The 15,684-nt window shown below is 40.1% G+C and overlaps 1 protein-coding gene across 1 annotated transcript; it reads right to left on the bottom strand.

Annotated features, from left to right (window-relative positions):
* Window positions 1-13,584: 13,584 nt before the first annotated feature.
* Window positions 13,585-14,946, bottom strand: LOC119652025 (SAM50-like protein CG7639). The gene has a single exon (XM_038055959.1). The coding sequence runs from the start codon at window positions 14,944-14,946 to the stop codon at window positions 13,585-13,587; it is 1,362 nt and encodes a 453-aa protein (XP_037911887.1).
* Window positions 14,947-15,684: the final 738 nt, after the last annotated feature.

The raw sequence follows: 15,684 nt of genomic DNA, 5'->3' as shown, positions 1-15,684 counted from the left end.
TATCTGACCTCTACAATGATGAAGTTCTTCCCTTGATATTGCATTAAGGGGTCATCAAGTTTCCCATAACGACAGGTGGCTGAGCTTAAATGCTGCTCGACACACCAAACTTTTCCTGCCAGAACCCAACATACGTACCGCAAAGTTTATCCTGTCGAAAAGCAGGAGGACTTGCAGGTGTATCGTGGGCATTCTGACAGGCCATAATTCACTAGCTGGGCATATGTTCAGTATAGGAATCCACGGAACATTTCCTATGTAAGTGCCCCGCCTATGGATGCATCAGACATCAGATCTTTAGTGCCGATGTCCTCCAATTGCGACGGGTAGCATCACATCCACTAACGGAAATCCTGCGATACGTTAACGAATCCGGAATATTCCGTTAGACGGGGGAGGCGAGTACAATGGGCCAACACGGCCTGAGTGCTAAGAAGCTGTAGCTTCTCCCCCACCATACACACACACACACACACACAAGGGGTCATCTCATGTGTCGGATTCGCGGAATCGATTTTTTTTTGACATCAATTGTATCTAGATATAGTGTAGAATATATGGGCAAAGTGATTATTTGATATAAGGAGTCATTCGGAAATTATAGTGTTAAACACGTGATAAGTCACATGCTAGATTTATGCATCGTGATTTAGCGTCGGATACCAGTCGACTTAGCTGTGAATAAGTACCTGTGTCAAATCAGGGTAATAATCTCGGGCAAGCACAATGCTGACCACATTGCCTCCTACAGTGTACTGTAGTGTACCGTTACGGTCTTGAATGAAGTGCTCTAACACACTTAACGACCCTGATCCAATATGGATTGTTGAGCCAACGATTATTATTATTAGATTTATGTCGATCGCCGTAATAAAGCTCGTTTTTATCGTTCGAATGACTTCGCTAAAAAGACAAGTATTGAAGCCAAAGCCGTACATGTGTTTCTTTAAGAAACCTAAGGTTTATAGACTAAGTATAGCAGATTAATGGTTAGTTAAGGTTTCATGGCTAAAAATCCCATTCCACTTTTTAAATGCGTTTTTCTCGAAACCGCATATTGAAAATCGGCTGCCACCATAGCCCAAAATCTATCCAACGAAATTCTTTGAAAGTTTCACGACTTATTCAGAACATATTTCTACGGTCCGCAAACTAGGATAATTGCGATTCATCCAGTAGTTTTTTTTTATTCATTGAAGAAGCCGTAAAAAAACACAAAAATTCAAAAAAAAATTGTAACAAGGCACCAAAAATTTAGTTTTTAATATTTTTTAATAATCCTAGTTTGCGGACTGTAGTTAAGTCTCTACGTTAAAATGCCGTTTCCGTTTTCTCTAAGATGGTCGCAACGCCCTCTAGCGTGGCAGCAGAAAAACATCTTTTTTGGAGATGGGTATATAGATTGCCCTGTGTTTCAATAACGAACTATGTGATCGGGCTGGAAAGATTACTGTGCACGCTCAAGATATCAATGAATCTATAGTGAAAATATTTGTATCTTTCTCCGGTTCTTCACAAAAAAATTCTAAAAAAAGCCAAAAGAACGACCTTTACATGGGGTGACCCCCTTAAGAAAATATGTCAAGTGGCATTAAGTTTAGTGCCGGCCGGTGTCGGCAAAAACAACGTCAGCTCGATGTACAGATTGTTCCAAGCCTTCGATGTTTTGGCCATTAATGCAAGTAGGAAGTGTACGATAAACAGTCGAACTAAGAACATTAGTTTTGTTAGTGTTTCATCTTCAGTCCCACACTGCTTGCCAAGACCCATGATTCGATGAATGAGCAAACAGATATCCTCAGTGTAGTAGAGAAATGATATTCTACGCCCATCAGCCAAGACAGCATGAAAAACCCCACCGATACAATCCTGGCGCAGTCCGCCACAGCAGCACATGAGGTTTTGCGGCAAAGCTTATTACAAATTGCCAAGCCTTTAGGTGATTTACGGCGATCTGAATTTAACATCAACCTGCCAAATAAACAAGGAAGATGCAAGTGCAGAGAAATGTGCCAACTTTGGTGGACCATATGAGAGATCTAAGCGACTCTGCAGATTGATGTTAGTTGAAGTTTAAGATAGGGATCAGTGTATAGACTAAGTGCCGGGGTAATCGAGGGCCGAATGAAAGAGAGCGCAGGGTACAAGTTAAGTAATTCCTTTTATTAGAAATATAAATAAAACAAACAATTCAACTCATTAAATTCACTGGGCGAGGTTGGAATACGCGTATGGCTTTGTTGTCGGACAGGACGGAAAAGAGAGAGAGATCCCCGACTCAGGAGGAAAAGCTTGCCCGGGACCACCACTTGCTTGTGCCGAGAGTGCCGCCCATGCGCTGGAAGTAATGCTGCACTGGTATAAACGAAAAAAAAAATCGAGTGTCGAGTCCTTAATAATGACGAAAAATATATCATTCTCATCTCTGAAATACACCTAATGAATAAATACAACTTCAGCATCAAAGAATTCACATTCTACGTTACAAAACATCCTGAGGGTAAGGTACCATCCGTCCAGATAACTCTAGTGTCATCAAATTAACGTTTAAACTGCGTTCTAAAGAAAGTGATCCAAAAACTCTAACGTGCAAATCTACAAACTGGTTAAAATATCGGAAATACATAAGCTCTCAATCATACAAACACCTCTGAACGCGAAACGTGACATTAGCTTTACAATTGAAAGGTTCAACGACAACCCCTACCTGGCTGCACGATTATTCACAAGCCAGTTTATCGATACAAGATTCCGACACGTATCCTAGAAATGATCCATAAAAACAAAATCTGTATTGTAAACAGAGCTCTGGACAATAAAAACTCAGCAGAGTATGCAAAACTACCTTAAACGTTTAATTAACTTCGACAGCGGATACCGCCTGTTTACTTTGGAAAGTTTGTAGGAATCTAAAAAAAATACGGAAATGGTTACTAAGCACGCAGTGACGCGGTGCTGCCCACGCGACTCATCGTCATCATGAACGGCCGGTCTAGGCCTGCCTTAATAAGGAACCCCAGACATTTCGGTTTTGCGCCGAGGTCCATCAATTCGATATCCCTAAAAGCTGCCTGGCGCCCTGGCCTACACCATCGTTCCACCTCAGGCAGGGTCTGCCTTGTCTTCTTTATAGACTTTTCGGGCTGGATCATCCTCATCCATACGGATTAGGTGATCCGCCCACTTCAACCTATTGAGCCGGATTTTATCTACAACCTGATGGTTATGATATCGCTCATTGATTTTGTCGTTATGTAGACGGACGGAATCGTCCATCCTCATGTAGGGGGCCAAAAATTCTTCAGAGCCAACGTATCTGTTGAATACAGGCTCCGCCCTTACTTGACTGTTGAAATCCCCAAGTATGATTTTGATATCAGGCTTCGAGGGTTCGTTCTACTGCCTCGTAAAAAGTATCCTTATCCGACTCTGCAGTCTCCTCTGTAGGGGCGTGAACGTTAATGAGGCTTGTATTTCAAAATTTGTCTCGTAGGCGCAGAGTCCATAGCCGTTCGCTTTTGTTTTCAAAGCTGATAATAACAGGTTTCATTTTGTTGACTAGCTAAGAAACCTACTTCGAGCGCGTGATTTACTGCGTGGCCACTATAATATATGGTGTAGTGGCTCTCCTCCAGGAAACCGGTCCCTGTTCAACGCATTTTCTGTAATGCTGTAACTTTAGCCCTATATTGGTATCGGCTAACTGCTTGGCAACTCCATCTCTGTACAGGGAACGCACGTTCCATGAGAAAATGCGCAAACCCTTATTCGGTTGTCGTTGCCGGGTACTCTTTGTAAAGTCCATCCTGTCCGAGGGTGCTTCGGTGGCTCCGTAACGTTGGTTTTCCGTGTAGGGTTGTCAGTCCTACTGACCTGGAGGACCAGTTGGTATAATTTCTCCCGTGTTTAGGCGCGGGAGACTTGCCTTCATCCTTCTCCATCTGCAGCTTTTCGTTAAGAAAAAACTGCCAGCGTTCACCACGTGGAGGAGGAGATAGGGTTTTGTAGTAGAGCTGTTGGTGTTGGTTCAGCAGGCGTTTCCGCAGGTTTTATGCTTTATCGTGTGTACCAATCCAAGTTTCGCCCCGGGGCCCTATACTACACTTTGACCATCAGGAGTAAAGAGATCCCCAGCACAAAACCATCTATTCAAAAAATAGAAATAGATGAACAACTGCCAGAGTCAATTCACGTATCGACAGTGTATTGCCTTCAACTATCACTTATCAATACAGTCCTGGATCGATTTCTTTAAAGTTAGCTGGAGTCAGTCGTAATCTGATACTGGGCAAGTTCGGAATTTTAACAAAATAGTGTACATCTAGTGCTAGACGCTTTGCAGATAGGGATAGCGAAAGCATTTACTTATTTTTTTCTTCCCCATAACAAGTTTCAAACGTTTTGTGGGAATTCAGAGAGCAGAGCATCCTCCAATTCACCACCTCAAGCATGAATTCCTCGCAGAATACTTAGGCACTTATAGATATCTGTCTTGGCCATAGTTTGCATTCGACTATTGTCTGAACCACTCGAATGTCACTGTTTAACATTTCAACTACGAGCAACAGACGTTCAAGATGACCATCAGTACTAGCATATATCTAGCTTTACGATTAGAAAGAAGCAGAACTATATATTTCCTACATTAAAAGCCGTCACTTTACCTCAAGAGCTGTCTTTCCTGTTTATTTATTTATCAACTTCATTTATTTGTCCATACGTTCAGGCCGGTGCGCAGCTACGGATGTCTTATCAGGTTTAATTTGAGTGCTAGCCAAATGGAGAAAATAAAGATCTTTGAAAGGAAATGTCTGCGTGCTTGCACGAGGCTTAATAGGACTGCTTCGTCAAACTATGAGCATTATGTAACTAATAAAGATCAGGTTGATTCGGAATCATATATGTGATCTGTTTCACATGGCGAGAACCCTTGGGTTTCGCAGCCGTTTCACCCAAATGATAGGTATTTCGAGAAAACTCTCATGTCAGGCCTCATTCCTTCCGAAGCGTGCGTTTATCTTGACAGAAATGGTCTAATTCTTGATTCTGCCGGTGATCCAGTTATGTATCATATACATAGGCGGGCCACGGACAGAATATCCCCCGAACTTGACTGTGGGGCTCCGGAATTCGACTGGAGATACTCCAGAGCGAGAGCAATTGATATTAAGCGGGGTGAAAAAGATAAATCCTGGTACTGGTGTCTGCGGGATGCCGGTTAGCGGCGGCCTTGCTCAGTTTTGCCATTTGTTTCTTGGTGGGGATTTGTAAATATGTACATATTAAACGGGTGCTGCTTTTGCCTCCAGTTGTAACTTATACATACATATGTTATTATTCTTTGTCTGTTTGTTAATATTACAATATTATTATTACTTTTTCTTCCTAGGGTGGTTTTGTAAAAAAAAGGAAAAAAATATATAAAGCGAAAAGTAAATAGTTTCAATTATGATAATAATTTAAGTTAAAAGTATCTTTTGAAGCGATTATATATTTATTATTACTTTCATATTTCTTTATTTGCCACTAAGGCCAAGAGAATTCTGTTGGGTTTTTTTTACCATTTCCCGGCAACTTAGTGTAAAATTAGATTTGGGCTTTTACTTTGGGACAATATGCAATGGTCTTTCAGGTTGGAGCGTATGCGATCTTAAGGGCAGCAGGGTGATTACGAAGCGGTTGACGGCCAAGCGCATCGCAATTGTAGTGATAGTGAACCTGTATTGGAGGCGCTAAGCAGTACTTTGATCACTTGAAAAATCGCTCAGAAATGTAAGAAACCGATTGAACTATATTTCTAGATTCAAGACAGTGGAATTGCTCTTGGTACCTGGTCATTGTGGTGTAGAAGAAAATGAAATAATGTGTCTTAGAAAAGGAATGTTCATTTTCCCCCGTGCCCAGGTTGAAACCAGAAATTGGGTTGTTAGTAGCTAATGCTGCTATCCCTTTCCAAAAATAAGATTCCAGTAATAAAGTATGTGATACTTAAAACTTTTATACGTATAATGAGAGATAACAATCTGTAACTTTGGAATAAGAGGACTTACTGCTCTCCACAAATAGACTGGGTCTACATTTGAAAGTTCTAATTTTCGTTTTAATTAACTAATGTCCGCTTCTTCAATATACATGTATCCACTAGCCCGGGAACTTTGTTTTGAAATAAAACCAGGCTAATTGCAAGCTATTCTGCTGAAGTCTTATATTGGTAACATTCTACAATAGGTACCGGCTTGAATATGCGACCTTATAAGACAGATCAAATTTTCCTGATGCAAAACATCTTCCAAAACCAGTTAGATTTTCATAGCGAAAAGAGGTTTTTTAATTTCTTTCCGTCGACTCCTTGGTCGGGATAGTTCTAGGATGCGTGGAAGTAGTTTTTCTAGTGGAACTTTTTTTCGGACCTAGGCAAAGGGTAGAACCATATCCATTGAAAATCAACATAAGACAATTGAACTAAGGGATAAATTCCATGCTTACTATAGGAGCAGGTTCTAATCGTTTCTTTGGTGTCGCAAGACGGTTAAAAATCTTCTCGTGAATAAGCCAATCGTGTTCACTCCAAGGTTTACTATTTGGAAGCCGACTAAATATATTGCATTTTTCAGATTCGAACTAGAAATATTATATTTATATGATAATTCATTACTCACATGTCTTTGTATGATGTCCAGTCGATTGACCTGCTACAAACCTCAACTGTTATAGGTTGACTCCTCACAGCCTTGGCCATACCTGCAGTTTTAATTTGATTTTAGCTTTAAACGATTTTCATCATCCGTCTCGTTACACACAAAAATGACAATTCATATCGAGCACTTTTCATAACTGCCTAAGAATTAGTAACTGACTCTTCCAAGTAAATTCATATGAAAGTGTCAGGCTACTCTGTTTTAGTGAATGAAGGTGTAGCAAAATAATATTCATATCGATCGACTAATGTTGATCTTGGTGGAATCAGGACCTTACTTGCTAGGAGTCAGCAGTAAAAGAAAACGGGGAACGATTTTAAGATATGTGGATCATCTTCATTTTTCCGTTGCTTTGTGTCAGGTTGGTGGTGAAATCCATTTAATTGTTAGCATCATTTCCCCTTTCCTTGCTCATCATTATCAACGGCGCAACAACCGGTATCCGGTCTAGGCCTGCCTTAATTAGGAACTCCAGACATCCCAGTTTTGCGCCGAGGTCCACCAATTCGATATCCCTAAAAGCGTCCTGACCTGCGCCATCGCTCTACCTTAGGCAGGGTCTCCCTCGTCTTCTTTTTCTACCATAGATATTGCCCTTATAGACTTTCGGACTGGATTAACCTCTTGCATCCGGATTAAGTGACCCGCCCACCGTAACCTATTGAACCGGATTTTATCCACAACCTGACGGCCATGGTATCGCTCATAGATTTCGTCGTTATGTAGAGCGCCAAAAATTCTTCGGAGGATTCTTTTCTCGAACGCGGCCAAGAGTTCACTCCCTCCTACTCCATAATATTTTTATTATTTCTATAATCGCCATTTTCAATTTCCTGTATTTTTCCCCTGCTTCCACAATACTAAAATTCTTCATTTTAAATGAAAATATTAGTTTTCCTTCAAAATGTTCACCCAAAACCATTTGACCTTGAAATATCCTATAACTCTCTATAGCCCTCGAAATCTTAACATTACATTGCTACGTGTATGTTTTGCTCGTGTACAGTTAAATGGATTTTGCCTAAGCGGACCGACACAGGCAAAATAAAAGTGGGCATTTACGTAGCGAGCAGAAGTCTTTAATGTTTGTTGCTGTATTTCGAGCGCACGGATGGTCGAAAATAGAACATCGCTCCATCTCAGGCAGGGTCTGCCTTCTGTCTGTATTCTTTTTCTACCATAGATTTGCTCCTATAGACTTTCCGGGCTGGATCATCCTCATCCCGCCCACCGCAACCTGTTGAGCCGACTTTTATCCACAGACGGTCATAGTATCGCTCATAGATTTCGTCGTTATGTAGGCTACGGAATCGTCCATCCTCCTCTTGGAGGCCGGTCAATAGTTCACAATTTTTATTGCTAAAAACCCAGGTCTCCGAGGAATAAATGAGGACTGACAAGATCATTGTCTTGTACAGTAAGAGTTTCCACCCTATGGTGACACGTTTGTATGTCTCGGGTCGTTCTTCCCATGATGTCGAGATCGTCAGCATAGATCAGTAATTGGGTGGACTTATAGAGGATCGTGCCCCTTGCATTTACCTCAGCATCACGTATCATTTTGTCGCATTTACGTTTAAATCGCGAATCACTTTCTCTAGGGCCAGGTTGAAGTGGACGCATAATAGGGCATCTCCTTGTCTTAGACCGTTGTTGATGTTGAATGGTCTCGATAGTGATCTTGTTGCTTTTATCTGGCCTCGCACATTGGTCAGGGTCAGCCTAGTCAGTCTTATCAATTTCGTCCGGATACTGAATTCTCTCATGGTCGTGTACAGTTTTATCCTGGATATGCTGTCTTAGGCGGCCTTGAGGTCGATGAAAAGATAGTGCAAGTGATGCCCATATTCCAAAAGTTTTTCCATCACTTGCGGCTCAGAGAAAATCTGATCTGTTGCTTATTTGCCTGGACTGAAGCCTCTTTGGTATAGGCCGAAGATGTTCTGTATGTAAAGGACTATCGGGCCTAGCAAGACAAAGGAAAATATCTTATATATGGTATATGGTACTCAGCATATACATAACGGGTTACGTAAAAATTGGATAGTTCTGCACTCAAATATATTCACAGAAGAAAACCTTTCATACCTGAAGCGCCGAGCTTCCGGTTTTCCGGCTTGTTATATTTGGTTTTACGGGCGTCCTTTTTGTTGTTTGCGTCATAATTTTCGTCTTGTTTTCGATAATTCGTAGACCAATTTCCTTTGCTGTTTTGTCAAGGTTTGTAAAAATCTCCTTTGCTGATATTTTCGTCCATAAATGTTCTATAAGTCCCGCGCGTGTTTTATGTGCACAAGCAATATTCGCATAACATCTTCCAGTGCCAGATTAAATGGCCCCCTTGTGTATAGCATTCCACATATTCTCCCTGTTCACACTGCCGAATTTTTTTTCGAAACCTATGAGAAGGCTTTCGACAAACTCACTGAGGAAGAGGACAACTAGTTCTCGAAATATCGAAATATGGGAAATAAAAAATTCTTATTCGGCATTTCAGGAAAATCGCAGCGTCTACTGAAAAAGGAATAATAATAAAAATTTGCTTGGTAACCCAATTGAATGTCGGCTTTGAAGTGTGTTAGAATGCATACAGGATGACGGTACCCTGTTGGAGACAATTTAGATTTGAATCAGCAGCTTCCATACAACAGTCTAGCGCTCTAACCATTGACTCACCCGAAAAAAAAGCTGAGACGTTTATCGAGAATGAAGAGGACACCTGAACCTACTTCTTAAAACTCATTTCATTATTTCCCAGGTTTCCTATGGAGGACAATACCACCACCAGCAACCAGGGTATTCTGTTATCCGAAGCAGATATTAAATTCGTAACACCTATCGAAAGGGGGCTAAAAACCATTCTATGTCTCTTCTTGTGGGTGGTAAAGTATAGGAACATATATTAGGAGCATGAAGGTAGCGAAGATTGATTTTCATTTTATTCTTCTTACTCTAAATGTTTCAGACCGACTTGCTTAACATCCTTCGCTCTGGAAACAATTAAGAAGGGCAACTACATTGAAACTAAAGCATATTGAAACTGTCCTGTATCAATTGACGAATATACTACGCGATATAGTAGATACCAAAGAAATAAGGCTGTGTGGGCTTTTAGCCATAAAATGTTCCCTCGTTAACATATCGTATGGGGAAATACAGAATGTGGAAAATGTTGGAGAAGAGGATATTGGAGATACAAACAGGTACCAATTATAACTCTTAGTAGAACTAACTGATACTGAAATAATGTTCCAGCGATACAATGATCAGATAATATAATATTAATATGTAGGTCGGCCTGATAAGAGGGTAGATTCCCCCCGAGCCCCAAGATAGAGAGAAGCAAGAATGTGGTACCTACTCACGGGCGAGGAGACAGGTTTCCTATGGTGTACCCTGCACAAGAAGAAAGCTAATCAGAATAAGCGAACGAGGCAATAGAACTCCTGTTGTGGCCGGGAACTTAAGATGTAGGGCAAAGCAATTAACGCTTTATATTCTCAAATGATAAGAAAAAGTAGGTAGCCGAGCTGTAGAATAGCAGAATCTCAAATGTGGCGAACCACAGAGTAAATAATAAATCTTCGCCTATGTTCCAATGAAGAAGCGCTGTAGGTTGATTCAAGAGCACAGAAAGGCGAGAAATAAAACCGTCGGAATGCAGGGTTTTAGATATTTAACAAGATAATAAACAACTGTACAATTAAAATTGTCTATATGTATTAAATTAACTCGAACCTCCTTCTGAGAAGTAATACGAGGAGCGATCCTCGATCGAAACATGAAACTACCAGAAAATTCAGTGTCTCAACGTGCAGAAATGGTAAACCACAATGGACGAAGAGTCCAAATCACTCATCGATAGAAATAATTGTTCAAAAATCAGCCAATCAAGTGCAAGACGGGGCCTTTTTTCCGAAGGATGAATTGTTCAATTTCAAAATAGTAAATTCGATTCTTTCCATTAAATTGCCAATAGGCACGAGAATTTTTAAAGAAGTCCCACATGGAGTATGGGATGTGATAGAAATTAAACGATGCTGTCCATCTGAGACAAAAAAAAATTAAAACTCATGCAGATTTATGATAAATAACGAGTGTTTAATCACAAATGTTATCATTTCATTAAATTTTTAGCAGCGAGACGCATACATAATGAACATGGTCGCACTTCTGTTGATAAGAAAAAACTGCATTAAGCGACGAAATCATTCAAAATGCCTAAATGATTTATGTAGCCCGTCAAATGAAAGTACGAAGAGTAGCAACGAAAATGAATCTCCCCTTAAAAGAAAAAAAAAAATTGAGGAAAAATTGTTTAACACTAGATTCCAAGAAATCGAAATCCCTGCAACCGATCCCATTTTTCCTGACAAATAAGAATTCGATTTAGAGAGGTTTTACTGTCGTTTGAAAACTGCAGCTATTGGTATTGATAACTGTCAACCTCAAACACACTAGGAGTTCAATATTATTAACAAATGTGAAGAAACTAACCAACAGATACAAAAAACGGCTGGGGAGAAATGGATTCTTCATGAATGGAATTTTAATATTTCACTCGAATGTCAATTATTCTCCTTAATTATAACATCAGCACCTTATTTGCATGGTAAATTCGCACGAAGTTGATAAGCTTGAATTGTTATAACTTTGACACTAATAACCAGATTTCCATAAAACTTGATATTGTTCTCTATCATCATCTTATTTGAATGGCGTAAGCTGCAGTAAATTTGCGTGAGATTGATAAGTTTGAATTGCTATAGCTTTGGTAGTAATAACCGGATTTACATTTCAGTATTATGCGCGATTCTGTCCTCTAGGCTGTTGCAAAACTTGGTACTCCTGGGATGAACTTAAGGGGGTTATCCAGGCAACTTTAAAAGTTGGTATTCTACTATAAATAAGTTTATTTGAGCAGATATCGGAATGGGAGATATTTTGAGGCCTAGATTTCATATAAGCGCACCACCCTGATTTTTTTCAGATTTTTGCGTTCGGTAGTTTCTGAAAATGATTCCTGTCTCACTTTAAGTGTGCACATTTTGCCTCTTTACTCGCTCGTTTTGAAATTTACATTAAAAGTAATGCCAATTTCGAAAAGCAATAATGGAGACCTTTCATTTGATATATGACTACATTGATTGAAAAAAAATTTAACATCCCCCCTTTGCATGCATGGAGAACCTCCTTTAAACCCCGCATAAATTTAGTGTCTGGATAGCTGAGTGGTTAGAGCACAAGGCTGTCGAACGGAAGGTCGCGGTTCAAATCTCACTAGTGACAGTGGGGTTTATATAGTGATTTGACGTCGGATACCAGTCGACTCAGCTGTGAATGAGTACCTGAGTCAAATCGGGGTAATAATCGCGAGCGAGCGCAATGCTAACCACATTGCCTCCTACAGGGTACTATAATCCTGTAGTGTGCCGTGACGGTCTTGAATGGAGTGCTCTAACACACTTCAAAACCCTGATTCAATTGGATTAATGCCCCAACGATTGTTATTATTATTATAAGATGTATGTCACTCACTTTATGCTTGGGATTTCATAGTTCCCATTTGTCCACTAAGTTTCGTTCGGCTCGGTTTAGCCGTTTCGGAGAAAAGTGCCTGTGACAGACAGACAGTGAATCGATTTTAATAAGGTTTTGTTTTACAAAAAAACTTTCAAAAATGAAAGTTACCACACAATTTTGAACAAATGATCATAAGATAAACAACAGGCGAAACCAGTGTACACCAATATTATAACAACTAAGTTGTCCATGAAATTGCAATTTGAAAGTATCTAAGTGGATTTATATTTGCCAAGAATTGAAAATTCGCTGAGTTAGAAGAATTTTTTACAATATTATTTATTATTTATTTAGTGTTCCCCTCATTATATTGGAAGCGGCAGAGGGGCGAACGTTTAGCTCGGGGTGGGCCGCTGCAGTGTCACCATTTCAACTGCCACCCCCGTTGAAGAGGAAAGGAAGACGGAAGCCACTCGCTGCGTAGATACTTGAATAGGCAAAGGGCTAATCCTTTCTCGTCCATCCCACTCGCCTTCAGAATTAGCTTTCCAAATAATTTGGCTTTAGTTCGGATAAGCTATATTGACCCGTATGATTTGTTTTTGTTTTTGTCTAGTCGCTGCGCTGATAATTTTTCGAGATTTTAAGATCTTATGTGGCTGAGTGGTCATTTAGAGTGAAATACAAGGAAAAAATACAGGGCATTGTTTTGGATCCAACACTATTTCTTTTGTATACCAATCCTGTGGCGAAAGAAAAATAGCCGAATTTACGCATGATGCTTCTGCTCTTACCACGATTCTTTCCATGGCAAGAGTGGCAGCGTTATCGACAAATAGGCGATGAAAGTAGCAGAGTCCAAAAATTGATATAATAAATCTGAAAACAGTTAAGCCGAATAAATTATTCTTATAAACAGTAAGCCTGCTAAGGCGTTGCTAGTTGACTGTATAACCTTTCCCCCACAAATGTTAACCCAGAATATGAAAAGGAAGCTACTGGGTTGGAAAAACCTCTGTCGTCACTTAGTGGATAAAAATACTACGCCCTTAGGACAAGTTAAGCTTGTGGTTAGTTTTCTTGAAAATTCCCATCTTTTTAGGAAAAACACATTTAAAAACGATGCCTTCCAATCTTCCCGCGTATAGTGAAATTTACATTGTGCCCAATCTATTGAGACTAGTATGTCTCCAGTGTCAATCTTTCTATGAAATTTTAACCAAGCAAAAATGAAAACAAAACTTATTCCAACAAAACAACTGTTTATTCGTCTGTTATCAGACATTTCCAATATAAATATGACTACCTTCTAATAAAAAAGAGCAGACTACTACAATTCTAACTAATTTGTGTTGATTTTTCTCTAAATGAATTCATAACCGATCCCGAACTGCAGTCCTGGTTGGGTCCGGTCATTCTTTTCCTTGTTTAATGGATAACAGTAATTGCACTCGATACGAGCGCGTTCTCCAATTCGCATTGCTACCCCGAAGCCAGCCGCAGCTCGCAGATTATTTACACTAAACGAATCGCAATTTCCGAAATTGTAAAATAAGTGCGATCTAAAATTATCTCCGAATCGACCTAAATACGAATAGAAAGGTAGCGGCGCCCATAAATGAAAGGCCGTCGCCCAATAGGAATGCATTCCCATCGCGTATCCATCACAGTGGGGGCCGACACCGCCGAATTGAAATCCCCTCAGTGTTAAGGGACCGCCTAGAGTAAAAAGGCTGCTAATCGGTGGTTCCGGCTGATTTTTGCCGATGTTTCTAATCACTCCCGCACGACCCACAAACTGGGCAGACAAGCCAGCGAAAAGTGGAAAACTCACCTCAGCGTGTAGGTTCCCCAGCAAATAAGAGAGATTTCCACCCAAACCGCAATATTCAGTTGTACATTTCATATGGGCGCCTCGTGTCGGGAAGATTCGATTGTCCCGCATGTCTATGGAGGCAATATGCCGTAGTAGACTAGCCATCCTTGGTCCGCAGTTTTGGGAGATAAAGAACGGGGACTGCTTTCCAAGGGCATACAACTCACGAAATGACATTTCGTACTGGAAAGAGTGTGAAACTCGCCAATTCAGAGGAAATAACATTTTAAATTCGGCTAACATTCCGAAGTTTTCGGTCTTGTACGCACTTATTGGCACCATGGCTGCCTGTCTGAATACTTCAACAGCGACTTCTGGCTTGTAGTCACCTAAAACCGTATGCAGATAGGGTTTAGAAATCCTCAGTGTGAGATCCGTCCTTTTGCTGTTGGAGTAGCTTCCGTGTAGCGTTGCACGTTCCCCGCGTCCCAGCACGTTAGGTGTAGTTAAATCAAAAGTCATGGAGCCCTCGTTCTGGCCAACTTCTGTTCCAACCGCTCCCACCACTCGAGGCAATTCCGTCCCGATGAAGCTGACTTCGTATCCATTTGGCGAAGCGTTGGCTCCTTGACTAACGTCGATTTGCACTCGCAGGTCTTTATAAATTCCCAACTCATTCAAACTAGCCCAAGCTTCTGTGCACTCGACGATAACATCCTGAAAGTTAGTCGCTCTGAAGACCCTTGATGCCACTCGTTGCACATAATCCTCGGTAGTTCTGCTTAACCCTGCGACATGTACTTTGTCTATTCTGGCCGGACAAATGGTTAAATCCAGGTCTTTTCTAGCGCGGTAAAATTTTGGTAGTTTGATTTGACATTGGCTATCCTTCGATTTTGATGCACCCATTCTATGCCGGCTGCTTTTTTCCTCGATTTTTTGAATGAATATTTTATTGTCTTAAAGTAAAATAGTTACGTTAACTCTCTACCCGCCTTTTAGATATATAATCACATTTTTAAAAAGTCATCGTAAGTTAAATAAATAGAAAAATCACACAACTCAGACGAAACATGCGAAATCGGATGCAATCACTAATGATTTTGACAGAAAATTAATTGATGTTTCTTTCGTGTTCACCATAACCTCTAAAGGCACCAGCATTCACAATGGAGAGAGTATCTTCGGGGATTTCCACTTGAATCTGATGGGTTAATGGTTCTGAAGAGGAGAATTGATCTGCAACTTCACACTGACGAATAATACTTTTTCCCCTCTTCAAACCTTGAAAATTATAAAATTTAAGATATTATTAATATTGTTATTAATTTGTACGTTCTTCAACCATTTTTGAACACAACAAGGTACAATTGGACGAAACTTGAATTATATTTCTTAGGTAGCAAAAAAATAAAATTTGAAACGAACTTTTTAAATCAATTTTTTTTTCGATGAAAAACACAAGGTTTTCACTTTTATTTAGTAGAATAAAAGTTTATTTTTCTACAAATAAACTCAAATACTAGTTAGGAAGCATATGAAATTGTGAACATAAAAACCCAAATTAGAATTACGTTTTGTACAACTTTTATTGTTTCGTAGCAATTACAGCATAGACGTCCGCGGTGCTTTTCACAAATAGGTAGA

This window comes from Hermetia illucens, chromosome 3 (assembly GCF_905115235.1).
Source record: "Hermetia illucens chromosome 3, iHerIll2.2.curated.20191125, whole genome shotgun sequence".
Taxonomy (NCBI): domain Eukaryota; kingdom Metazoa; phylum Arthropoda; class Insecta; order Diptera; family Stratiomyidae; genus Hermetia; species Hermetia illucens.
This window is presented reverse-complemented; position numbering and strand designations above follow the sequence as displayed.

Coding starts and splice junctions, on each gene's coding strand:
- LOC119652025 (XM_038055959.1), bottom strand. CDS start 14,946: ATGGGTGCATCAAAATCGAAGGATAGCCAATGTCAAATCAAACTACCA.